The sequence below is a fragment of the Parus major genome, chromosome 2, assembly GCF_001522545.3.
Source record: "Parus major isolate Abel chromosome 2, Parus_major1.1, whole genome shotgun sequence".
Taxonomy (NCBI): domain Eukaryota; kingdom Metazoa; phylum Chordata; class Aves; order Passeriformes; family Paridae; genus Parus; species Parus major.
In genome coordinates this window covers 46,575,968-46,603,668 of record NC_031769.1, presented here as the reverse complement: position 1 = coordinate 46,603,668, position 27,701 = coordinate 46,575,968, and the positions used below count along the sequence as shown (strand labels likewise).

The following is a 27,701-nucleotide window of genomic DNA, read 5'->3' as shown; positions in this document are numbered from 1 at the left end:
AGCACTGGGTCCCCTTAGGGTTTAAGAGTGCCAAGACCAAGGCTGATTAACTTGTACAGCCAAGCCTCCACTCCAGCGTGCTGCATCAGGATTTATCAACCTCCTGCTGCCACAACCTGGTTCTGGGAAGCTCATCTCCAGGACAGTTATTTCCTTGTGTTTGCTCCTCAGAGGTTTTTAGCCACTCTCCAAACCCTTCTATATGATACCTCTTTTTTTATATGCTTGCAACACTGCAGTGCAACTACACTGCAAAGCCAAGTGACCAAATGGACGTTTGCCAAGTTCTTTTAAAAAGCCCACAGGACAAAGCAGAGGCTTTCCCATGAAGCAAATGGGTCAGAGCAAATAGGAAAGGCAAATAATTTAGCTGAAAATAAAAGCTTTAATTGTGAGCTGCAGAGGGCAAATGCTAGACATGGCCCCCTCAGCCTTGGTGAGCTGGGTGCTGCTTAAAGCTTTTTCCAGAAGATGCTAAAAGATAGAAACTCAAATGTGTCCTTCCAGGAGCCACCTGTCCTGCCAGAAAGAGGAGTGAGCCCCCTGCAGAAGCCATCACCATGTGGTCTGACCAACCACAGCCACCGCAGGGACCATGGGCTGTGCATCAGCTGTCACCATGTCCCCTGGCCAGGGGAGGTCTGAGGCTGGCACGTGTCAGCAGGAGACAGGAGGCAGCACTTTGTTCTATGGAAGCAGCCCAGGGTCCACATAAAGTGGGCAGGAAAGATTTTCACCAACCTTCACTGTGCACAGGTGAGATATATGGCCTTACAAGAAAATAAACCAGGACCAAATCAGCCTGTAGCTGTTGGTGACATCACTAATGAAGCAGGACGCTGCCTCACAAAATTAGGGCTCCTGAGTGGACCCCAAGACGTGCAAGGTGTATCTGCCCTTCTGTAGGAAAGGCTCACTGTGTCTGTACCCCTGCCTTCCTTGGCACTGCCTGGGCACTGAAGCCACAGCCAGAGCTTCCACTGGGAAATAAAATAAATAAATATTGAAACAAAATTGCTAGTCAGGAGGAACACAGCCACCACTTCAGCTTCTAAACAACCATAGCATAACAGATGTTCCTGGGAGCTCCAAAATCCATCAGACTCACAACCAGCTCATTCTCCTCCAGGGTTGTCAGAAACAAAGCAAACAAAGCAAGCTTTTTAAAACTGGCAAGACCTCAGTGAGGCACAGCTGACTGCCAAAATGGAGTAAGCAGGCACATACCTCATACAGATGCTCCATGCAAGACAATTCCACCTGTAGGTATCTAATTCCTTCATCATCCTCCCATCTTATCCCAAGGCATCTTTTTATCCACCAAGCAACCACCTTTCCAGAGATCTCCACTGGGCTGAGGAACCTCTGGGCTACAGACCAGCCTCAGTAACTTTCCCTACAGCTCACACATAGGTTATGAAGGGGGCTCAGCTCATTTCCCACACTGGCAGCCCCTGGAAACTCTTGAGCCAAAGGAAGGGAACCTGTAGCACCTGTGAGCACTATCACCTGCTCAGGAGGCTGCAGCTGCTTCTGCAGGCTTTGATGCCTCTGCACTTATTTACACCCACAGAATAAATGGAATCTGGCCTTTCCAAGTTTTATTTCTAGAGCTATAAAATGATTTAAGCCTCCAAACATATTTATAGCAGGGAAATACTAGGTGGTACAAGAGAGTGAGTGTGTCCTTGGGAATTTTACTGCCTCACACCTTATGTAATTATGTAATATTCATTTGCCTAAGGCAACTCTATTGCATCCTCACCTATATTTCGCTGGTAACCAGTCAGAGTTTCTTGGGGAATCTGGTGCTGCTCAAATTAAAAGAGAACAGCAAAACTGTGCCTGATTGAAAAGGACAAAGTTGCAGCAAGGATCGAGAATGAAAGCTGGAGCCAAGGTCTCTGGCTAGTTTCTTTAATGACCTAAAGGTACATTTTTGGTGTGATGCTCTGTTCTTAGTCATTCACTTAACCTCTTGAAACATCCTTGAAATCTCCCTCAGTCTGAGAGTCACCCCCAGGCTATGCCACCTTTTTCTGGGTTTAGTTTTGCATACAGACAGAAAAGCTGTTCAACTGTGTGTGTTTGCATGGGAATTTATTTAGTTGTTGAGAAATTAGTTGTTATTGAGGTGTTAGAAATGAGGTGATATCTCAGAAAGTTAAAGTAATAAAATTACTGCAAGAATATGATACTGTTTTGCTCTAAAACCCTCAGTTACAACATCTCCTTTGGTGTGGCACTGCTGTCAAGAGTAGTGAGCCGCAACAGAGAACTTTCCTCTCAGCAGCAAAATATGTGGTCATCTGCAGCCCAGAGCAGCAGGCACTGGGTTAGTGGGCAGCTCAGTGCCTTTCACACTCAACCTATTTCTTTTGCAAATTCTCAAGTCCTGATATGTTTCCCTTCTAGGTCATTGATGCATGAAAAGTCTCATGTAGGTGGCAAATTCAATGCTCCATTCCCGGAGCGAATGCTGTGGCAGGGCGCTGACTGAAGTGCCCCCACCCAGGACATGCACAGAACCCAAACCTCCTTGGAAGCAGCCCCCATCCCTGCCATATGCAGGATGACCCCATGCTGTATTTGGACCCCCTGTTGTGGTGAGTGAACCAGGCTTATGTAGCAGCAAGGCTCAGGAAAGGGGTGCATTAACTGCATCCTGGTCTGCCAGAGGGAGAAACTGAAACCTCCTAGAAAAGTAAACAAGCAGAGGCCAGTGCATCATGCAGGCCAGCCCCTGCAGAGATCACATGAATATGGGCTCATCTGTAGACCTCCAGGATGCATGGCCTGTTCCTCCTCGATGCAGAACACCAGTTCCTACACAAAGACTCGTGGCTGCATCTCACTGATGCCAGCTGCAGGGCCAGAGGACAAGGGCTGCTCCTGTGAGATCCCCAACAGGGAGCAAGGCAAAGGGCACTGGTGAAGTGGACCTGGCTTTGCAGAGGGACAAGTTGGTGCTTTCCCAGCTCCTGAAAACTATTGTGCAGGAAGAAAACCCAATACTGAACGTTGCACCAAACAAAAATACAAAGTCAAGTTCCAGGAAGCTATTCTGGGGCAAAATGACCCTGCCAGGAGCATATGGAAGGAGGAAAGGAAGGATGAGGTGTGTCTACATGGGGCTGCAGAGGAATAGTGTCTCTCCAGGCTGGGGCAGAGGAACCATTCAGGACTCACATAGGGACCAGCTCCAGCAGCTTTTGCAAGTGTTGAATGGCATTTGAGACTTGCCAAGGATGCCCACAGTGTCTGTCTTTCTGGGACCTCTCTTATTACCTCAATTTACAAACGGGCAAAGGAAAATAACCATCACTTCCCCCTCCCCCTCCCAGCAAAACCCTGCTCAGCTGCATTTTAGCAAAGAGCTTTTCCAGTATTAAAAGTACACTTTATTTTCTGTACAATTCTCATCCAAATCTCCAGGTGTGGAAATGTCCACTGTGTCCCTGGAAAAAGTTGCAGATTGTTCTGTGGCCATGAGACTCCATCCAGAACTGTCCACGAGGGGCACAAAGCCAGGACCACCAAAATCAAGTGCTGATGCTTTTTAGGTGCAGGGAGGAGAGCAGGAAGGAGAGGGAGGGGAAGGCAGTCCTGCTCTGCCTTGGAGCTGTGAGTGACCAGAGCCTTCCCTGGGTGGCAGAAGAGACAGCCTCAAGTTCACGTCATCGTTCGTGCTTAGTGTGGGAGTCGTTGCGTTCAACCGTCACGCCGTTCCCGTTCCGCGTCACCTCCTTCCTGCTCCAGTCCTTTTCCAGGTAAAATTCAGCGAGCACAGGGCAGTGCTCTGAAGCCACGCCGCCCCAGGACCAGTTATCAGGGATCCATGGGTTTGTAAGCCCTTCTCGCACCACAGCCCAGTGACCTGTATCAAAGAGAGTCACAGGGAAACGTTAAGTGATGTTGCCCAAACCGGAGATGTGAGGCTAACCCAACTGAAGGGTGCATCACTTCACTCAAGCAACTCTACCTGTGAAAACCTTTTTCAAGCTCCGACTGATCCAGATGTTATCCAGCGACTTGGAGCCTTGTGGGTTCTTTGTGCTGATGTTGGTGAAGGTGCTGGAAGGGACCAGGTGGTGAAACTTCTCCTTCCTCAGGATGTCATGGTCACTGCTGTCTGGGGCCTGGTTAAAATCTCCAAGGATTATTACATCTTTTTCTCCTAGAAAGCATGAAAAATAGAAAAGAATGGGAGGAATGGACATCCATCACTCAAGGGCAAGAGGATTAATGGAAAGAGGAAAAATACAAATACTGAATAAACAAAGTGATTGTACTCTGAACTCCCAAAAGAAATGCTGTTTAAAGCCTTTTTCACTGACTATTTACTCATGACCATTCTCTTCATGACAATAAAACCAGCCAGTACACATTTGATGCTTGTTTTTAAATATAATCTCATTTGTTATAGAATCATAGAAAATGCAGAGTTGGAAGGGACTCATAAGGGTCATTGAGTCCAACTCTTGGTCCTGCTCAGGACACCCCAAGAGTCACATCATATGCCTAAGAGTACTGTCAAAGCACTTCTTGGACACAGGCAGGCTTTGTGCTGTGATAATTTCTCTGGGGAGCCTGTCCCCAGCCTCTCTGGATGAGGAACTTCTTCCTAATACCCAACCTAAACCTCCTCTGAATTCAGCTTCAGACCATTCCCTCGGGTCCTGTCACTGGGCACCAAAGTGAAGATACCAGTACATGCCCCTCCTCTTCCCCTCTTGAGGATGCTGATGATCACAATGAGATCTCCCCTCAGTCTCCTCCAGGCTGAACAGACCAAGTGACCTTCAGCTTCCCCTCAAGGCCCTTCACCATCCTCATGGCCTCTCCTCTGGACACTCTCTAACAGCTTAGTGTTTTTTATATTGTGTCACCCAAAACTGCCTCCAGCACTCGAGGTGAGGCAGCCCCAGCTCAGAGCAGGACAATCCCCTCCCTTGCCCAACTGGTGATGCTGTCCCTGATGAAGGCAGGACACACTTGGCCCTCCTGGCTGCCAGGGCACTGCTGACTCATGTTCTGCTTGCCATGGACCAGAACCCCCAGGATCCTTTCCACAGCACAGCTCTCCAGCCTCTCATTCCCCAGTCTGTGCACACAGCCAGGGTTGCCCCATCTCAGGTGCACAATCTGGAGCTTGCCCTTGTTAAACTTCATGACTGATGATTTTCCATCTCTCCAATTTGAAGTCTCTCTGCAGGACCTGTCTGCCCTCAAGGGAGTTGACAGCTCCTCACAATTTAGTGGTTTTCAAACTTAGTACTCCTTTAAGTCCCACGTCCATTACCAAAGATGTTGAAGAGAACTGGGCCAAGGATGGAGCCCTGCAGAATCCCACTAGTGACCAGATGCCAGCCTGATGTCACCAATCAACGGAAATTTTTTGTGCCTGATCTGTGATCTATTTGCTCACCAATCATGTAACATGGTTATCCAGCTGTGTGCTGGATATTTTGTCCAGAAAGATACTGTGAGAGACAGTACCAACAGCTTTAGTGAAGCCCAAATATTGGTGCCTTTTCCTTACTACTCCGTTAGTGACAAACTCAAAGACAAGCAAGTTTTAGTCTCAGAGGTTTTTATAAATCTGTGTCTTTGTAATATTTTCTATTTAGGTTTTTTGTTTGGTTTGTTTTTTGTTTTTTTTTGCAAGAAACATCTACTAGCTTATGTAGACATTTTTTAAAATAGATTTTCTTTAAGAGTCAAGGACACTTTTGTGAGGAACCCAGAAAGACACAGCCTTATGCTGATGTATACCACAGTGCCCAAAGTGCAGTGCTCATTATTCTAACCTCTGCATTAAAAAAATCCCAAGGAACAGGACAAAGGAGCAGTCTGCAAGCCTGCAGACAATGAATTGAGAAACCACACAGGCACTCCCTGACTACAGCAACTTTCTTTTGCCTGGCTGACTGAAGGGATACTGCTCAACTTGGAACAGAAAATTACTTCTGATACGTTTTGTTTCCAACCCTAATGAGGGAGAATAGAAACTCTGGACCCTAATTTCATATCCACAATGTGTGCTCTCCTAGCCCCAAAGATGTGGATGCAGACATCCCACCTGTGCCCTGGGATAAAAGGACAAAGCACACGCCTCTGTGCCCATCTCAAACCACCGCCAGAAATGTCTGAGAAGACAAATGAGGAATGGTGACAGCTGACCAGAGATGCTTCCATGTCACTGCTTGCCACTGGAGAAAGATGCTGAAGGAGGCACAAATGCACAAAAAAAACTTATCCCAAAGCTGACTTCAGAGGAGAGATCTATGAAGAGCCTATAAGCTTTTTCTTTCCTGGGATCGTGTGAGAAGGGATGGAGTGGGCACTTTCTCTACCATACTCAGCGCTCTGGATAAACCTCCTCGTTTTTTTGCTGTTGCTGTAGAAGTCGCTATCCAGGAGAGGGAGCACAAGCTCAACAAAATCTATTCCACTCCTGTCTTGCAGTGCAGGAACGATGAATTGGGAAAGGGCAAGAGAACAAGCAAGACTGAGGGCATATGACTTACAAATACTTCAAAACATGGTGCTTGCTAAGATGCAGAGGGGCAATGAATAGTTAGTGAAATTATTTATGGTTTCTCTACCCTTTGTAAGTCACAAATCACATTGTAAATAACAGGAAGTATTATTCTATAAAGCATTCATGACAGCAGTCTTCCCACCTTTGAAGGAAAAAAACCCACTGAATCTGAACCTTAGTCATTTTAAGCTACATCAGAACCCAAAAGAAAAATAAGTCCTTGTCTAATGGGATGATTGTGCCTGCTATGAGCTGGTGGTTGTGCATGCATCTCATAACAAAGATCATGATCTTTGCTTGCAAGATCTCTTGCTTGCCAGGACCAAGAAGCTTGAAATGTAACTTTGGTGCTCTAGTGCTAACACTTGCTCGACAGCCCAGGCAGCACTTGGCTCCTTCCATGCTTTCATCTCCAACCTATCTGGGAAATGACCACTACAGACACCTCTGGAGCACATCCTTGGTGTTTAAAAATGACAGACCACCTGGGATCTTAACAGTACCTTGATTATGCACAAAACCTATTCTCTCCTAAACTACTCATGCTTCATTTAGCAAACATTGAAGACTACCTCCCTGACATGAAAAATCTATGAAAGAAACCCCACCTGACAAGTGACAATTTTTACTGACTGAAATTTTTAACTGTCCATTCTGGAGAGGTTAGAAATAGCAGAGGATAAAAGACCCAACACTTGGATGCATGCTTGAAGGGAGGTAAGAAGTCAGCCTGCAGCTGACTGCCCAGAGAGGGAATCACTATATTCTTCACCCATTTAAACTTTTGGATGCAGATTAACTAAGCATAAAATCATAACAAAGCATAAAGTTGACAGACAGAATGGGCTGGAGCATGTTAAAGAACTAAAACCCAAATTGCCATTGGGGAGAGAAAGGAGTGCTTTTGGTTCCCCTCTGACAGGAGCTTCTGGAGCTCCTCAGACTGCAAAAGAGTGGGGCAGGCATCAGGCAGCCTTCTGCTAAGCAAGGAAGAGCAAGCAATCAGTTTTCTAGACAGCCACCAACTTCATTTCCCCTTGTCCTGGCTCACTCTCAGCCCTGCCACCTCCTGCAACAACAATATCATGCATGCCAGCACTGCAGTTTTGTGTCTTGTCTTGACCCCAACAGACCAGCCACGAGAGGAGAGGAAGTGAACCAGCCTGGATCCTCCCAAGTGTGTGGCTCTGTCTAACTGGACACTCCTGGGTCTCTCAGCAGAGGCAGGGAGCAGAGCTGCCCACAGCAGCTCCAGCTCTCAGGGGTCTCATGGATAAGCCCCAATGGCTCTCAGCCAAACTTAGCAAAAGTTCTGGAAGAAATCATGTCCTTGCTCATAATGAGGAATGATAACTGGTCAGAAACTGCAATCATGATGCCCACAGTTACAATCAGATGGAGAGAAAAACAGAAAATTAAGACAATGCTACTGGTGCTGTGCTGTGATTTTCCTCTTTTGGAGGAAATGAGTTTAAGACTGGTGGGGCTTGATTCTGCTCCTCAGGAGCCTGAGGCTCCTCGGCCAAGGCAATCTGGTCCTCCTCCTCCTCCAACAGACAGAGCAGCAGGAGCTCTCTTAACAACCAATCTTCTGCTGCAAAGGTCCCTGACACAGACTGCACTGTCCACAAGGACCCAGAGCCTCCATCTGTTGGGACGTGGTGGCATAGAGCCCCCAGCAGCCAGGCACGTGTCCTGCTCATGACCTCTCAGCAGTGCTCACACACACATTCACACCCTCTGGGCCCCAACCAACCATGCCCTTGTCAATGGAGAACTCCTCAGGTTTTAAAATAAGTCTGGTCTGTTTGCAAATCTTCAAATTCACTAAAGCACCGGTGAATTTTGGCAGTGCCTGTGGGTGGCTCTTGGCCAGCAAAGCAAAGCAGAACCTTTACTCAGCCCTCTGCTGCAGTGGCTGAGCTCTGGTGTGCCAAGGCAATCAGCTGAGGGAACGACAGTGCCTGCAGAAGGTCTGCAGTGTTGAAATCTGCCTTTCTGCAGGAACTGGGAAACCCTTCTTTGCTTCATGGCAGGCCAAGGGGACATCTGTAGGACACACTCCCTGATTTTACCATGCCCTGAATGATTTCCCTCATGAATTAAACAGACTCTGAAATGCTCAAATTCTTCCTGGACAGAGTGACACACATGTGATGAGAAGGATGTGATGTTACATTGGCTACTAAGAAGTCTTATCAGGAGTTCTGCAAGCCCAGTGCTTGGTGCATGGGTAACCCATGGAATATGGCCAAGCCACGTGGGAGAAGGTATCACAAAATTGCAGAATGGCTTGTGCTGGAAAAAACCTTTAAAGATCACCCCCTGCCATGGGTAGAGACACCTCCCACTAGACCAGGTCAACTTGACCTTGAATACAGCAAAGGAGAAGCATCCACAGATGCTCTGGGCAACTTGTACCAGTGCTTCACCACCCTCACAATAAAGAATTTCTTCCTAATATCTAATCTAAACCTACCATCTTTCAGTTTAAAGGCCATTCCCCCTTGTTCCATCACTACATGTTCTCGTAAAAAAGTCCCTCTTCAGCTCTCTCATAGGCTTTCAGGTGCTGGAAGACTGCTATAAGATAAGTCTTCTCTTCTTCAGACTGAACAACCTCAGATACCTCAGCCTTTCTTTACAGGAGTGGTGTTCTAGCCCTCTGATCATCTTCACAACCCTTCTGTGGACTTGTTCTAACAGGTCCCTGTCCTTCCTGTGTTGGGGATTCCAGAGCTGGATGCAGCTCTCCAGGTGGGGTAACCTGGGAGCAGATCAGGGAGGCAGAATCCCCTCCATCGCCCTGCTGGCCATGCTGCTCTGGATGCAGCCCAGGATGAGGCTGACTGTGGGCTGTAAGTGCACATGGCTGGGTCATGTCCAGCCTCTCATCCACCAGCACTTGCAAATTGCTCTCCTCAGGACTCTCTCAATCCACCCAGCACCCTGGTCCTTGGGTCCAGCCACTACCACGACATCCAGGATAACATCTGTGTGCTGTCCATGGTCACCACACTGGAGACAAACTGGTGGAGTTCTTGAGAGAAGACAGAAGAGCTGCTGCAAAGAGTTAGCTATGAGCAGCCAAGAGCCACTGCATCTCTCCAGTACTGATGAAAGGTAAAAAAGAGAGGGAAAAAGGAACCAGGACCCACCAATCTAATGGGTGAAATATGGGGATACTATGCCCTTCGTTAAGGGAGGCAGTGGAGAGTAAACAATGTTCCTCAAATGCCCACATACCTCTTAGTAAGAATAAAAGATAATAGAACAGGTGTCTGTTAGCAAAATGGGAACAGAAACTCAAATTTACTGCAGTACCCACAGATAAATCAGTTCTTACTGCCCATACTTTGTGGACTAATTTGGAAGAAATTGAAGGATGATGGTAATTTTAAGCACGAAATTCATTTTGGCAGGGTAATTCAGTACTTCAAAGCCACATGTGTGCACTACCATTTCCTTAGAAGACCACACCTGCATCCCACAAGTTTGGAGGAATCTGAATTTCTTCTTTTGTGAAAGACTAAGCCAGGAACAAGCATGCTCCAGTACCGTGCCTGCCATATGAAAATTGAAACATGAAATAAAGAGAACACCAACAGTCTAAATTTAGATGCAATGGAAGTGCAGCTCAGTTGACTTCAGAAGAGCTACACATTTATCCCATGTTTCAGTTCAGTCTCTGGGGATTGAACAAATGATCCCTCTGTTTACCTTCATCCTTTCCAATTTTAAAGTACATGGACAAATACTTAAATCAGTAGCACTTAAAATAGCTCTGAGTGGCTTCTGCAGCTCAGAAGGAACAACAATAGAACACTCAGAAAAACTGCAAATACCTCTTGAGTAATACAAGAGGGATATTAATGCTTCCAAGTGACCAACCTTGCCGAGCTGGGCCAAGTTGAAAATCATCACGCAAATAACCTTGCAAGCCTTTCACATCTTTCTTAAACAGTAAACAAAGGGCTAGACTTTTTCTGTTCCCATAACAATATCAGCAACATTTAGGATCTAAACTGCTTTGTTCTGCTTCACCGGAAGTGAAACATAATTTGCAAGCTTCAAAGTAAAAAGCAAATTCACAGAAATGAAGTAAAGAAATTCAGCTGCCTATTTCATTGCTCAAGCTCAGGTCTAAATTCTGGCATCATTTCATCCTGGTGTAAAGCCAGAGCAACTTATCTGAAATCAACAAAATTATTCTACATATTACATCCAGGTACCAAAGCAGGATTTGGTCTCTTTTCTCATTAGCAGACATCTGCGAATTTGCATTGGGCTTTCCAAAGAACTTCCAATTATCCAAAAATTAAATATATAGAACCTATTTCTCTTGGAAGAAAAAAATAATTAAGCTTTGTTCTGATATCAGGTAGGTGTAATTTCCACAAAGCACTTAAAACAGGGTCTCAACTCTAGTGACTTTTCTTTCCTTTGGCAGAACTTGCTGTTACAGCGGCATAAAACAGAAGAAACTTAATTTGAAAAAATGGTGTCAAAGGCAACAGGATCTCCTGTGCTGTTTGTGTTAATTAGGAAAGACCATAATACAATGAGCAAGGGAAAAACACATTTGTCACACCATGCATCATGCAAACATGGGTAGAGACAAGGGGCTGATAAGGGTATTTCTGAAATGCTCACTGAGACAAAGTTTAGTCCTTTAAAAATTAATTTGACTTAGACAGCGTGCACATGATAGCTGGCAGGAAAAACCTTGCCTTACCTTTCAGAGTCTCCTGCAAACTCTGCGCACAGGCTGCCAGTTTGTGGCTGTCATGGTTCTTGCCGCTGTTCTCCCCTGCCGAGGGTGGCAAGGCCAGGTGGAGGTTAACCACGGTCAGATCATTCATTCCAACCTGGGGGGGCAGGAGGAGAAATCAATGCCGTGCACGTGGGGAATGGAAAGGCACAACGCAAAACCACACGTGCCACTTCCCAGTACTTTCAGTAGTAAATCTGGGGCAGTAGGACTCACACTGCTGGATATGTGTCTTGGTGTGTCTCAGTGCGGGGAGGAGGAGGAGGGAGGCATCTGCATTTTGCAGCTTTGTCTGCAGTAACCTCATACCCTCTCAGTTCTGGGGAAACTGGTTTGCATTAGCAAACAACTTCCTTTCACCACAGTTGCAGAAGGAAGTCAGCTGCTTATGAAAATCAGTTTATGCAAAACCAGTTGTTAATAAGCTACAAATAATGTCATGGTCATTACAGGGGCTAATTACTACTGTCTTGTGATTAGCCCCAGCTTGTCAAAGAGACTAACCAAGAAAATTAATATACCTTGAAAGGAGCTGTTGGCTCCCTGTAATCTCCTGTTCACCTTCTGGGAATCACTTAGACCTATTTGTATGATCAATTAATTACTAATATTTTATTTATTAATAATTGTTTGATTAATGCTTCTCTCAAAGCATTACCAGAGAAGTCAAGGTCCCTAAACTGGACCCTCTAATTACAGCCTGTGTGGAGATGGGCTCTCTGCTCATATGTTTGCTTCAGCATATGCTGAAGAACTGGTTCCAAAAGTGATGATGTTCTTTCAGATAGGTTTGGCCCTAGTGAAAAAGCTTTAAAATGGAAATTCTGAAGTGTGACAGCAACATAAGATAGGCCAGCCCAAGTCTCACTGGGGCACTGTGCCTTTTATACACACATACTTGTACATACGCATATATATATAATCCATCTCCATTCTCCCTGCACTCATCCCTCTTTGTGGCACTGATAAGAATCCCAGCCCCGTGCCCTGGCTGCTATTGAGGATCCACTGACCCTCAGGTTCTCAAATACTCCCTTGCAGCAGGGTTTGCTCCCTCAGAAGCAAGGGAAAGGACGGACTGTGGTGAACCACCACATGTATTAAGGTGCATTAAGCACCTATCCATAATCAAGCCATAAAACAGTAATGAGAAGGGCCAGAGGCTCATGCAAATTTTTTTCTATGAGAAGGTTGTGTCTCTTTTCATCTTAGCCAAATTATTTTTATCAAATTATTTTTATTTTATTACTGATTATTATTAATTATTATAAATATAACATTTATTTAGTAGTAATTATTATCTTACTTTTATTTATTTTATTTATTCTTTATTATTTAAATAATTTATTATTTAAATTATATTAATAATGTATTTCTTTATAATAAATTCATTTATTTATATATTACATTATTTTTATTAATTCTTTTTAGTAAAAGTTCGGCAAAGCTGGACTGGCACTGTGGCAGTCACCTTGAAATGTGCAAGATACGGATGAGGATATGAGTGCCTCCCGTTGCCATTAGTCTGTGCAGTCTCCTGAGATGAGGCATCTTTCAGCTCAATACCAGCTGTTGTATCCCAGAGGAAGCCAGAATATTCAACTCCCTGGAATTAAAAAAGAAAAGGGAAATGCCATTCACAAAATGGTAAAAACAAAACATTCTGCCCAAATGTAGCCCCACACCTACTTTATATCTATATCTATATCTAGGTGTGGTGTCTGCTGAGGGCAGGAAGCCAAATTTGCTGTGCCCATGCATAAAGGAGAAACAGCTTCCTGGGCTATCAGAGGAAGATACAAAGGACCAGTGGATAGGCTTCTTCATCTCACCCCTGCCAAAACTCCCACCAGATGTGGGAGGAATGCTTCCTGGGAAGCTCCTCTGACTTCACTGAAGAGTGAGTGTGCCAAGCTGAAACACGCATCACTCTGCTACTCAACAGCCCCTCACACCTGCACACTGACTATTGGACACCCAGTTAATTGCAGCACTGCTCCAGTAAAGCCAAGGATTTAATAATCTGTTTTATCTTCTACAGGCAGAGCATGTTCAGGAGCACTGCAGGGGTGAAGGACGCTGCCTCTCGCATGCGTGTGTGGGCTGACGAGGGCCTCTTTCCTCCTACTCCAGACAAGGCACTGGATACCTCTGAGCTTGGTCAGGAACAAGGCAGCTCATTACCCACATGATTAGTTGTCTAGCCATGAGTTTGGTGCTTTGAGGTCTCACTGGGTGACTGCTGGGGCTTGCAGTAGATGGTGCTGTGCACAGTTGCTCCTGCTCTCCAGGCTTGACACCATCTCACAGACTTTTTTCACCCGCAAGCTAAAAATAACCGGGCACCTTCAGTCTCTTGGCCTGAAATCTGGTCTAGACCTCTCAGCCCTGTCAATTTTTCTGTCTCTTTTCCAGCTTGAATGTTTCATGCTCAGCTCTGCTCCTTTCAGCTCTGCTTCTATGATCCTGAATGGGTTTTTTTTTTAGATTGCTTCATGACGTGGAATTGGCATTTTCAGAAAACTGTCTACAATGGTCTCACCAGCAGCAGTATCTAATTCAAAGACTGTCAGCCTCTTCTCTCGTCACCCAGACACCATTTTCCTTGCCATCATTTAAACCCACTTCCCTTAGCAAATCACAGTTAAATCCATTGCAAGGAAGAGTTTTTTCTCCATGTCAGGTGCAATAAAAAAGTGTTAACTGCTCCACTGATTTCCCAAGAGCCTTGAAAGGATTAAGGTTGGTTAAAATTCTTTGGTAGCTCTTTTGATAACTCACCTTTAAAATACTGACAAAAGTATTCTGCAAGTAGGGAGCCTAAGGTCTAAAAACTGCTATGGGGAAAGATGTGGAAGAATAAAACTTCCAAACAGCTGTTGGCTATTCCCAGGCTCCAGACTTCATATCAACATGGCAGTCACAAGTCATTGCCTAGTTGAAATGCACAGAATGTGTGGAAGCACCAGCCAAAAGCACCAGCCACCATTTTGGGTTATTTAGCCCTACAGACTATCCCAAAACCAGCTTGTACCAAAGATGCTGTGTTCTTGGGGTTACACTGCATTACCTCACTGCATTTGTTCACCCAGTTCTCAAACCTGATAGACCCACTAACTAGCCCCAGGAATGGAACAGACTTTTTATTTAGTGGAGGGTTTCCAGCTCAGCCAGATTCCTGTTAAAGCAGCTAAAAGGAAGAGTCAAGTAGATTCAATTTCTATTCTTAGTTTGGCTGCACATTTCTCCCCTAATTTTGGGAACCACTCATCCTTATATCCCTATCTGTAAAACAAGGTGAATGATCATTTTTATTTACTCAGCCTGTAGTCAAAGCTGTCATTGTTATCTTTGGAAGTACAGCTCAAGAAAGAACTGACTAAAGACTCTGAATTTAACATAGAAATTCTGAGATATTTATTAATAGTTCTTGGTAAAAAAAGAAAAAGTGGAGGGAACAACTTTGACAGTTTCACACAACTATTTATATTCAGTGTTTTAATGATCTGGTCTAACAAGAGATCCCAAAGGGAAACTCCAGCCAGGAATAAAAATGTCCTGAAGGGCATTTGCACTCTGCACCACAATTAAGTGTGAATTGTAGAAAACTATAGACACATTCAGACACTCTGTATCTTTCCAGACCCTTCTTGACCCCCTGTGTCTGCATAGCTAGAGTACAATCCTTGCGCTGCTCAGATGGTGGGTTTTGGTTTGTTTGGGTTTATTTTTTCCCTCATTCTTGGGTTTTTCCCAGAAGGGCAATAAATAAAAGGAGCTGCACCTCCCAAAACATCAGTCCAAAACCAGTGAACGGTGATGCAACTGATTTGGAAAAGCCAAAATAAAGAAGTGTGGGTTCTACGCAGCATGGCTATAGGACAGAACTGCACTGTTGTTCAGTAACAACAGTGCTCAGAATAGATCATTCTGGATCAATAGATTGTTGAAGACTGCCCCATGTGCTGACAGGCACTACTTGTTACATGACAGGTCTCAGATCCTGCTTCTACCCACAACAACATCCACACTGCAATAACTGCACCACAAGAATGATCCTATTCAGCATCAACAGGTTCAAGGAAGACACTGCTCTGAAAATTCATTGGCACCCTTAAGGGTGAAAAAGAGGGATTTCCCTTGGGAGAAACTGCTTTTGGGCACTGTTAGGGCTGTCCAGCCCAGTGCAGCTGTACCTTGAATACTGTCAAGGGTAGGCAGGTGCAGCTGTCACCACCTTAAAAAATCTGTACCTCCCTGCAGTACATATTAATATATATATATATATATCTTCCCAGAGCAGAAGACGCTGCAGGGAAAAGCACAGTGCAGAACAGTGCAGATTTCAAATGGAGTCCACAGCATTTTAAACACCTGTGTGGAGGAGTCTGGGGAACACGCAAGGTAAACTCTTCCAGGTGAGGATGGTAGGCTGCAGGGCCCCTCTGCGGGCTCTTCACATGCAAACTGGGAAAATAGTAGGAAATTGGGAAGCCCTTCCAAATGCCAGCCCGTGCAGCACCAGGGAGCAAGCTCAGGTGACTTGTGCAAAAAATGCCAGAAGTACTAGAGCCTGCCAGGGCAAAAACTCAGGACTCTTACCTTGTCCAAGTGCATGGCTTTTCATCTATGTATCTGTACTGCTTTTATCCACCTCCCCCAAATACCTGCACACATCTTCCTCCTTACAAGTGCACCACAATTCTTCCCTAACATAAATTAAACACAGTCAAATTAAAAGGTATAGGAACAGTCACCTTAAAAAACATGAAATGCAAACCTTGCCAAAAAGGATTTGCAAAAAGTGTTGCCTTAAACATTCAAAATATGTCCTTGGTTGGGGGGGGAAAAAAGCAAAGCCAAAGTTCAGACTTTGGGATTAATGTACCTTGTGTAGCTGGCCTGAGGGTTTTTCGGAAACAACACCCTTCCAACATCCTCTAGGGCCCTTCCACTTGCGGATGTTTGGCAGCGTCGGCTGGTTCAGCTCCATACAAAACTAGAGAGAGAGGAAAGGGGAAAAAAGTAACATCAGCTTGGAGGGTTTAAAAAAAAATAAATTGCAAAACAAAGTGTGTAGTAAAGCACTGCTAAGAGACACAGTAGAGCACAGACTGTGCTCTCTCCTTCCCTGAAGGCTTGCAAAGGAGGTGGTCTGAGCCACATCCCAGGCTGACTCACCTCTGACTTGGAGATAAATAAAAACTAAAATAACTCTGCAAATGCTGCAAGTAGAACATTTATCCCTCAGACCCTTTTCTTTTCCTCCAGAGCTACTTGTTGGATTGGAGAGGACTTTCCTCTGTGCTGCCTCCACCACATCCCACCTCTGCTTGGGGCTTCACAAACAGCTGCTGAATCCTCCTGGGGGCAGGAGGCCCCCATAGCGTGGCTGGCCCCACTCCAGCAACACAGCCACTGGCACGACATGAGAGGAAGGGTGTAGGCCAAGCTAAGCCACTGGAGTTTTGGGGTTAAGGCTCCTCTGACTTTACGCCAGGGACACGTGCTTGACTTCCTCCATGCATGAAGGAAGCAGCTGCGCACTTGCACACAGTTTTAGCACGTCCTTCTCGTGGTGCTCCTCTTCCTGGTCACTGCTGAACAGCCACAGCACTAGGACACCATTACATGTCCAAGCACATGGTCAGAGCTAATGCCCAGCAGGTCAGAGATACCAGAACTGTGGCTGCTGTGGAGAGCCCCCAAATCTTCCTGTGTAACACCTTGGAGACTGAAATAAAAGTAAGTAAGTAAATAAATAATAAAAACAACCCTGGAAAATCTTGGATCTGAAACTCCTTGGTGCAGACAGTATGGAATACTTTTTTTCAGGGGTTTCAAGACCAGGCTCAAAGTGAGCTAGAGTCCTTTGCAAGGCTGATGTTGGCTCCAGGCGGGCTCTGGCTGGAAGCTGGCAGGGACAGGCAGCAGTTGAATGCCCTGGTTGTGACAGAGGTTCTGGCTGCAGGGAAAGGGGCTAGGAAAAAGTCCTCCCTGTGAAAGAGCAACAGGGACTTCCACCATGCGTGATCTTGTTCTGATACTGGAGAAACTGGGTTGAAATGCAGAGGCTTTCACAGTGAAGTATCCTCAGACAAAATCTTGGACCCAGAATACCCCTCCAGATCAAGCAGCAATTTAACAAAGGATTTGCAAGGCAAACAATAACCTCATGTGCACAGTGACTCTGTGCAGCGGGACAAGCCAAACACAGTTTGAAGAGCCTATATCCGCATGGATATAAGTATTTCCTACACGACTATCAGTAATATGATGGGATAGTTATTTTCATGTTTGTCTTTTGATTCAGAAACTAAAATTAAATCCTGATCTTTCACTGCCTCCCTTGTCTGCAAGTTCAGCATCCTGCAGGCTGAAGCTGTTTGAAGCACTGATTCTCAGATACTCCCAACCCAGGCACCCTTATTTGCCTCAGAAGACCCAAGAGCTGTTTTGGTTGCACACCCAAAGCAAAAAACACTTGGCACAGCTTTCCGAGCAGTTTTCTGACGTGCAGAGGTTGGCTGGGGCTTCTTATTCAAGATGCCACATTAACATATCAGGTTGTTGCCCACTGTACCTTCAGGCAGTGCCAGGACTGGGCTGATTTATGGAACTCAGAGGCAGGCAGAGTGTTTGCACAGCCTGGGAACACAGCTCTGCTCTCAGCTGATCACCAGGTGCTACCCCAGCTAATATAATAAATCATGGCAGCAATAATTACTCACTCCTGATGCCATTCTGATGTCTTCAAACACAGTGGATTTGGTCAATGAGTTTTCTAACACTTAAATAACTTAAATTGTAAAAAAAAAAAATACTGTTGAAATTAGGAGTTCAACTGTAACCTGACAGAAGACTTATCTCTAGGTTGCAGCTGCCTAGAAAGTCCATCCAGGACAAAGCATATGACAGGACTGAATAAATCCTACAGAAACCATCACTTTATTAAAAAGAGCATCTGCAGTCTACTAGTTTGAATAGTTTATTTCCTTCAAGCTTTTTTTTTGTTTTTTTTAGGGCCTTGATTTGACTTTGTGCAAACAAAAAGATGACATAAATAAGATTACACGGTTTGTTCAGAAAAAAAAGCCCATTCTGGGTACCGTTGCAGCCATGGAGAACTTGGCCTACAGCAGCTGATTTCAATCTGTACTCATTTTCTAAGGCTTACAGGCATACATATTTTGAAGCTGTGACAGCATACTTGCTGAGGTCATGCTTTTTAGCTGAAGTGAGAATGGCATTTTTCAAATCATGTTGTTCTGCCCACAAAACCCAACATCAACCAACATTATGTTTTCCCTCATGCAGCAAAAATATACAGACAAGCTCCTAGTCCACATTTGGAATGAAAAAAATGCCTTTCCTCTTTTGCAAAGCCAAGTTGGAGCTATGCCAACCCCTTTGAGAGGCAATTCTTCAAGTGGCAAAGAAAAATTAAAATCTCAGTCAATCTAAACAACTATTTCCCACCCCCCCAAAAAAAATCCTCCTAAGGAAAAAAAGTTCTAGTTTTGTTTTTCTCTAGAGCCTTCCAGGCTGTAAGCTTCCTGAAATTCAAACAGCTTCTTCATTATAACCTACACATACTGAGTCAAAGCTCACACACACACCACCGTGAGACCAACAGCACCAGGGCTTATTTACACAGATGCCCTGTGGTCTCTCTTCCAGCTGGGTGCTGGTTTTTGTGGGATAGGCAGTGCTGCCAGGGAGCAGGAACATGGCAGCACCGGGCTCCAAGGCATACTCTAAACAAAGAGCAGCCTTTTGAGTGCTCAGCCTCCTTGCGTCAGGTAAGTACCTGCCCATTGGATTCAATGATTTTAAAAATCTTCTCCAATCAAAAATAAGTCTACAGCTCTATGATTGCCCCCATCTGGCATGCAAGGCACCAATAAAAGCCACTACCCCAGGAACTGGCACAAGCCGTTTCATTTGCTGATCAGCAACACGTCATTTTCCCAAGAAGGGAGGACCCAAAGTTGCAAATGCTCTTCGTCCACCCTGATAAAGAGCTGGCACCTGTCCCACCCTGTCTGTCCAGAAACAGAGACAGGTATTTATGACTGACTCAGGAAAAGAACAGAGGGCAGCTGGAAGAAGCTGGAAAAATGCACATTTGAGGAGTGACTGGAGAAGTAAAGGCAAAGGGGTCTTGGACTAATTTGGGTGCAGGGGAAAAAAACATATGCTGGGCTGGCACATGCTGGAGACCATAAGGCAGTTATAGTCTTCCTAACGCACCTATATGCCTCCCCAGGACACTCCAAGCACTGCAAGAACATCTAATTTGTGCATAGAATTCAGTCTCTTCCAGTGCAGTAACTCTGACCACTAGCAGAACTGCCAGGGATTTCTCTGCAATTCTGCACACAAGCAACTCCTATCACCTCTTCTTCACGACGTCCTGGTCACTCTGTGCTTTATTTTGGGGTGCTATTTCTGCAGCCAACCCCATTTGTGCAGCAGGGTCACTCTTCCCAGATGATGACACCCCACCATGCTGAACATCTTGGCCACTTGCCAAGTGTTACTCTTGTAATGCCAGCTCCGGGGACCACCCTGAGCCAGTGACACCTCCACACCTCCCTTGTGGTGAACACTTTTGCTCAAAAAGAAGATGGGCTACGCCTAAACCCCGAGGAAACTAAATGTGACCCAGAAAAACAATGCCTTAGGGTTTAATGAATTACACATTTCTTATTAGCCAGGGATTGCTCTTTGGAAGATACACCTTTGTTTCAGACCTGGAGTCAGAGCAGGGGTTGTGAGAAGGGCAAAGGGAGAAAGAGCAGTGGAGATTGCAGGGTGAGCCTGTTGTTGCAGCATGGTATGTCTAGGTGCAGTAATCATCACCTGAACTTCAGAAAGGCACTCAAAGCAATTAAATATCCATTTTGGTTAACTGCCACAGAAGCTGTCAGGCCAAAAGGGCACTGCAGTTGAGATAAACAACTACTTCCTTCATCAAATAAAAGGTGATTTTGGTTCCTTTTAATGGAGAAGAGAGATGAGAACAACCAAATAAATTTTCCCTTTTCAGGTGTCACATATGCAATTACTTTTCTTTTAATAAGCACTAGAGGGAGCAGCTTTAATGAACACCAGAGATAAGTAAGAAACTTCTATCGATTCCTTATCATCTCAGCTATGTGGAGGTGTCCTATTAACAAAGATTTGTCTCTCCATGGGGAAAGACACTTGCAGTTTGAGGTAAGGGCTGTTTTGTGCTACAGAGCATCTCCCAGTATGATGGACTTGGTGCATCCAGGAAGGGTAAGCAGAAGAGCTCTAAGACAGACCTTGTAAATTCAGCAGTGGCACTTGAGGCCTACAGCACTCTCCAATAAAACTTCCATCCTGAAATATGATCTAATATATTTCTGACAGAAGATACAACAAAAGTGACAGTGGCTTCATGAGACCATCTGGCAATGCTCATTTTTAATCCATCCTTTAATACATACTTGACTTCCCTGCTCTGTCATGTACTGTATAAATTACAAACTAAATGCACATTACCCTTCTTTATTCACCCAAATGGACTGTACTTTTATTTCTAATTTAAAAAGCAGACTTCAACACCCATAATCCAAATCCACCCCAGGACACAGCTGCAGTTGGTTCACCCTAATGAAGCCTGACCCAGAAAGCCAGGAGCAGAAAAGTTACAAAATTCTTCAAGAACCTGAAACAAACATCTTTGGTTTTCAAGCAAAACTTCCAATTTGATTTCCAGAAGATGAGTGTTTTGTTAGGTCAGGTTTGTGAGGAGGAAAAGCAGAGTTGGGTGGTGAAGAGACTTGTGGGTGCTGTATTTTATTGTACTGGCTACTAAGGTAGAGGTAGGGAAAGGTCAGAGGCTTCAGGACTGTGGTCCTGGTGTGAGCACACGTGACAGCACAAGGCAAGTCAAGAGGAGATCAAAGACACAGCAGGGCCAGGATGCTCAGCACACTTCTGCAGCTGGGTAACACTGAATGCACTTCCCACAGGCTGGAGCAACTCAGGAAGGGGACACAGAGGAGCATCAGGTGTTTCAGTAACATCTGGATTCTCCTATGACCGAATGTAACAGCACGGAAGGAAGCATTATGATTAAAGCCTGAAACTGAGACTCATCACTGGGTCCAATTTCCCACTGACAAGAATGTTGTCTCAGGCCTTCATTGCTTGTTTGCCTTTCTCTCAAGCATATCCCTTTCCTGTTTGCAGCACAGTTGAAAAATACACACATGAGAATGAGATGCATCCCCTGCCACGTGGGATGCACTCACCGGCTCTATTCCACGTAAGCAGCTTGTGGGAAAACTGGGGTGAACCCATGTTAAGTTATAACAATTTTCACATGCCCATTCAAATAGTCCCTTCGAGGAAGATTTCATTAAAGACTGCATAACCTTTACTGCTTGTGTTGTTCGTGCATTGATATTACACAAAGGCAGATGGGGGTCTGACAGGCAGGTAATTATGAGTATTTTCAAAGGAGAACAAACCCCCTTCAGGGAATCAGTTTCAGTCTTAACCATATATTTGAGATGGAAAAAGTCTCCTCTTTCTCTATATTGTACAAAATTCTACAATGATGTTAGAGCTGAGGAAATAGTTTTTACAAATTTAATAGTTTGGGAGAAAAATTCTAAGACAAAGGAAAAAAAAAAGGAATCAATCCACTGAACAGGCAAAGGCCATAGATTCGTGTCTGGAAAACTTATCTGCCCCTTTGGCCATGCCAACATGTCCTATTTGTACTGGGTCATTGAGCCCTGGGGCAATACCTTCCCATCCTTTCAGTACTGGTTTGTTGTTCCTAGAACTAAATCAAAACATCTAGATTCATGACCAAATAAATTCTTGCTACCCTCTGCATTCTTCACAAACATTACCTAATACACCCTTCAAAAAAGCTCTATACACTCATTGCGAGAAGTGAAACCAAGGCTGAGCTTTTCAGCAACAGCCAGATATTCATCCCTTGTCTTTCTTCAGATATAATACAGGACCCATAGGCACAGTCACCACCTCCATATACCTTTGTGTACTATGGACATACAAAGCTCATTTGTTAAGATAATGTGCAAATTTGGGTCCAAAAGCTTGGTCCATCTGAAGGCACCTATGGCTTTTTCCTCAACTCAGGAAGGACTAATTTTTTTCCTGGAAAATGTGCTGCTTCTGCTTCTTAAAGAGCACACCAGTAATTCAGAGGAAGGATTTCTTTCCTCTGAAGATCAGGTTCTCACTAAGCTCTGGAATGACAGCTCCAGGCCCTATGTTATGGACCACAAAGCAAACACTTACCATACTTCAGCCTCACCCCTGTTAGCCTTGTGGTGACCTGAATTCCCAGCTTTGCTGCAAAAACCACTTCTAAGCTTTATACTTTGAAGAACGGAAACCTGCAGGACTGAGCTTCACAGAGGAGATGGGATGAGGAAGGATCATTTTTCAAGCCCAGCTATACATAGGCTAGAAACTAAGTGTTCCAGTCCCTCTGCGCCTGCTTCAGAGGTGGGTAATTCCATGTCTGCAGAGAGGCACTGCTCAGCAAGGCATCAGAGGAGACCATCATCTAAGGCACCCTGGGGTTAGGCAGCAGCTGAATGATGCTTGGCAGGATTGGAAGGTTTTTCAAACTGAAGACATTGTTTCCCACCTCAGGTATTTAAGCCCCTTCATGAGCTTGTCTCTATTTTGAACCAGCCCATGCTGGATGCGGATCCAGCTGGACACACGCCCCTCTCCTGCTGCTGCTGCGTTACTCACCCATTGTACTTTGGGAATGTGCCGGAAATAATTATGCTGATAAGCTTAACATTATCTCAGTTATCAAAAGTGTGTGATGGTTTGTTTCCATATACAAACTTGTTGGAATCAGATCACTTTTTTTTCTTTTTTTCCTTTGTCAGGCTTTACGTGATCCATTGGGGAGTGGTAGGAGCCTAAGTTTTCACTCCCAAGTTACTTGCTTTCCCTTTTGAGTACTTGCTTTGGAAAAACTTAGTGACTTTCTACACTGCCCTCCCAGATGAATTATAGCTCACCATGGCCACCCAAATGCTTAATTCTGTGTAGTATCTAAGAGGAAATTACTGTTGTAATCTTTGAATATATGATTAAAAAAACAGATTGCTGCCCATATACCCAGTTCTTTGCTTGCCTTTAAACACTCTGTTACCAGGGCAACAATGCAGATCATTCACTGGCCTGTTTGCCTACCTTCACCCCAAACAAAGGTGATTATTTATATAAACAGTGTCTTTTTATAGATCTTCAAAAGGAAGACAAGGAAGAACCCTTGGTACAGAGCAGCAAAACAAAAACTGAAAGAGGCAATATATAACTCCTCTTACACATTTTTAGTGCTGGGGGCACTAGTGAAGAATTGTGGGATGTTCAGCTTCCTATTGTCAAAGTTGAATACTCACTATCTTTCATCCAGTTTGCCATTCAATGGAAAGGTGTCTATACAGAAGCTTGGTCAAAATCTATGCTGCCTTTTCCCTGTGGAAGAAGACAGCAATATCTACCAGGCCTCCATGTAGAATATTTGTGGGTTCCTAATTTTTCATGTTTCCATTCACAAGCTGAGCTTTTTCCCTGTACCTTGTGGAATAGACTCATTTGTGAGAAGACATTTCCTGACTACTTCTTTTCATACTCCTAAAGACTTTTTTTATTCTAAACATAATTCATAAACTAAGGCTCAAGAGGTCATCAAGGATGGTCACAAATTCATTCTTGAAATCTTTTCAAGATAGTGTTTTATACTTCGTAAGTAGGCACTATAATCATTAACCGCTATAATGGCATGCCAAGGGGACTGACATGATAAAAAAAAAAAGGAATAAAAAGAAGCCCTGTGACTGTGAGAATATCTTTTTCATCAAGCTGGTTTTACCAAAGTTAAGCATTTAAGAACTTATATTATGTTGTTATCAAATAACAACAACAACAAACCAGCTCAACTGAGTAGCTGTGCTAAAAATCACAGAATCATGAAAATCACAAACATCCATGCAGCAGATGTCTGGAGACCTAAACTACGTGTTCATTTGGGCTGAATATCAGGTACTGGGCAACCAGGAGTCAGCAGCTTCCTGGGAACACCGTTTTATGGTTTTGGTTTGGTTTTTGTTTGTGTCAGTTTTGAAAGTTTGCTGGTTGTGAGGTTTTGGTGGGCGATTTTTGTTTGTTTGGGAAAGGTTTTTTGGTTTTTGTTAGTGGGGTGGAGGTTTGTTTTTTTGTGCTTAATCCTGGATTGATTATTATCCCATGAAACCCAGGAATGAATTTCTGCGGTGTAGTGTAAAATGACACCACTGTGAATACAACCTTACTCACCCAGGAAATACTGGGAGTGCATGAGGTGACAATGAGTTTATCAGAACCTAGCCCTTCATATAGAAAGCAAATAGAAAATCATCCTATGAAACACGAGATACCAAAGTGATAAGAAACAGTATCTCATTCACTGAATAAAAGCGCCCCAAACAAACTGACCATTGAGCTGTATCGATTTGCCCTCATCTGAATCTCCTCATCTGCATACCACCTTCAGCCAGAGGAAAAGAGGAGGGGGAAAAATGTGCTAATGCAAAAGAAGAACAAATAAAACTGAAAGGGAACAGGAAAATCAAAATATTTGAATGTTATTAATCAAGGAAAGCTTCTCTAGCATGTAAGCTTAGGTCTCCCTCCCTCCTCATAATAAAACTTCATTAATATCTAGAGGCAATAGTGAGTGAGTTGGGTGTTCTGTGGCTTCATTTCTTTCCTACTGTTAGTATTACTGTTTTCCCCAGCTGATTTACATCTCTGCTTAGAGCAAGCATTCCTTCCCACAGTAAGAACACAAAAATAAGGAAGAAAGAAACATCTAATATGACTCACAACCGTTGCTAGCCTCAAATATTTGTTCTTCCTTCAGGCATTGATTACACCACCCTACAGAACACTTTTGTAAAGTTATTTAAATCTGCCTCACCTACTAATTCCTTTTTTTTTTTTTTTTTAATAATGCTTATTATCTGGAGCTAGCACTAGCAATAATGTTATCCTACCTTATAAAAAAATAAAAAATAAAAAAAAAATCTCATACTCCTTTCTCTTTTATTTTTACAGCTTTAGCCCTTAATTTAAAAAGCCCAATCTGACATTGATTCCCCTCTGAAACAACTCATTCTATATTTATAAGTTTCTATGAGTAATAAGACATGGTTTTCTGTGTGTTCTTACTAGCATGTCCTTCAGAGTCTCCAGGACTGTCCTTCAACCCTGACCAAAGTTCTGCTTTAACAGATGCCATGGATTCTGGCTTCCCATGGAGAGCATATGCATTACTACCAAAAATTATTTGTGATGACATTAAAACACCCTTGGTGCTATGTCAATATATTAAAAAGGAAAAAAAAAAAAACCAAAAAAAAAAACCAAAAACACTCTTCTTCAAATTGCTGACTATTCAAAACTGTTCCAATTCTTTGAACTTGCTTTGCCTTCTACCATCTTCTAGAAGAAATCAAGGAAAAAGGACTAAGCCCCCTCTTACTTCTACCACCCACAACCAAATCTTAATACTTGCCAGCACTTATAAGCACGTATTTTCTCTTTCTCCCTGCTCTGGAAGTGTAGAGAATGACTTCACTATTGGGTGAGTTTGGCTTATGTTCAGGGATAAGACCAAATAATTTACAAAAAATGCCAAGTTACTGGAACAAGCAATCTCCATAGGTGGCAACTGCTCAGAGAGGCAGAACTGTGCTCTAGGGAAGAAGAGGGCACCTAATAAGGGACAGCCTTTTAAGAGAATTTGTGCTCTCTGTAGCTCCCTGTGGCGTGTATAGCATGGCTTCTAATGTTTTGTTTATTGAAATCCACTGATCATCAGAAAAGAGATGTGCAATGCAGCTACAGGGAAAAAAAAAACAGCCAAGATCAAAGACACGAGAAATCCTAGAAGATGAAAGCCTGTGCTTCCAATGCTGCTGACCAGGTGATGATAGTTTGCAGGTGAGGGGCCTGTAAAGACCACACAGAGATAGGTCTTCTTGCAGAGAGCTACTGGAATCCTCATGGACCTGGCCAGAACTGTAAGGTCCACCAATACATGCCCTTAAACTTCCAGCCATCTAGATCCCTCCTAGAAGACAGAAAGGAGGAAAATATGGAAGGCCAGAAGCAAACACAGTCTAGCTGCAGCGTTCCTAAGGCAATTTAGTAGATACTATAATGCCAAAAAAGCCACCCATTTAATAAGTAATGCTACGTCATTTGCAGCTCCACTCAGCCAAAAATTATTCCTTTCCAATTACAGCTCTTCTTCCCTTCGCTCAGAAATTTCATGATCCCATAGGGTGAAGTCTGAAAAAAAATTAACACTTTGTATTCCTGAAAATTACATGCACTCACTTGGAAGAGCATGACAAGGGAGAGAGGAGGGAATACAGGGAGGGTGTGGGAAAGCAAGAGGGTAAAGCAGTAGGGAATAAGGTGAGAGAAAGAATTAAAGCAAAATCAGTGGGATGATTTGGAAAAATCTCCTTTTACTCTAAGTGGTCAATCACTGACTCCATGGTGGCTTTGAAGGAACAGGGCAGGAGGACCTACATCAGCTGATGAATTCTGCAGAAGTCCATTCCACAGCTCAGAGACTTGACTCCAGCTATCCTCTCTAGTAGTGGGGAGCAGAAAAATGAGGCAGTGACAAGGCTGGAAGAAACTGATCAAATGTCCTGAGTCAGTGGCCAGGTTGACATCTCCTTTCCCTCATCTCTGAAAGCAAGACTGCTGTTTTGTTACCTGACTCTAGAGGACATCCAAATGCATTTGATTTTCAAAAGGGTCAACCGATTTCTGGAAAGGATAGGTCTAAGAGCAGGCAGTAAATATGAGTCCTTTACAGCAACTAATTCATTCATTGCAAATCGCCTTATGATCTTTTTTAACCAACAGCCCAAAGCAAGATTGCAAGATAGGGCTCACACTGTACAGGAGGATTATGGCAATTAAAAATATGCACACAAAGACTCAGTCCCAGACTGACTGCATCTCTGGGCTACATTAAAAAACAAAAATAAAAAAAATAATCACATCAAATGCACTCATGACCACATTTACATCCATGCAAGCAAGATGTGATGTGCCTATGTTTACCCCTGCAAATGAAAAACAGCACCTCTCTTTCAAACACGGAAAAGCTCCTAGGGATAACCTTTCACAAATAAACAACCTGCTCTGCTCAGAGAGGGATTTTATAAAGAACAGAGATTACAATGGGCCTAATCATGATTAAACACTGATCTGGCTCAATCTACTCAAAAGCAGACAAAAGATAAATAAAAACCTCCAGCAGATGCATTTCATACTGGAAATTCT

The 27,701-nt window shown here is 44.0% G+C and overlaps 1 protein-coding gene across 1 annotated transcript in view; it reads right to left on the bottom strand.

The window, feature by feature from the left end:
• Nucleotides 1–2,083: 2,083 nt before the first annotated feature.
• EEPD1 (endonuclease/exonuclease/phosphatase family domain containing 1) overlaps nt 2,084–27,701 on the bottom strand; it is a 63,482-nt gene continuing 37,864 nt past the window's right edge. Inside the window, exons 3-7 of the mRNA XM_015619781.3 lie at nt 16,204–16,314; nt 12,787–12,921; nt 11,280–11,412; nt 3,983–4,177; nt 2,084–3,877 (exon numbers count right to left, since the gene is read on the bottom strand). Coding sequence (XP_015475267.1) covers nt 3,678–3,877; nt 3,983–4,177; nt 11,280–11,412; nt 12,787–12,921; nt 16,204–16,314 — 774 coding nt within the window. The 3' untranslated portion in view covers nt 2,084–3,677. The remainder of the gene's footprint in view (nt 3,878–3,982; nt 4,178–11,279; nt 11,413–12,786; nt 12,922–16,203; nt 16,315–27,701) is intronic.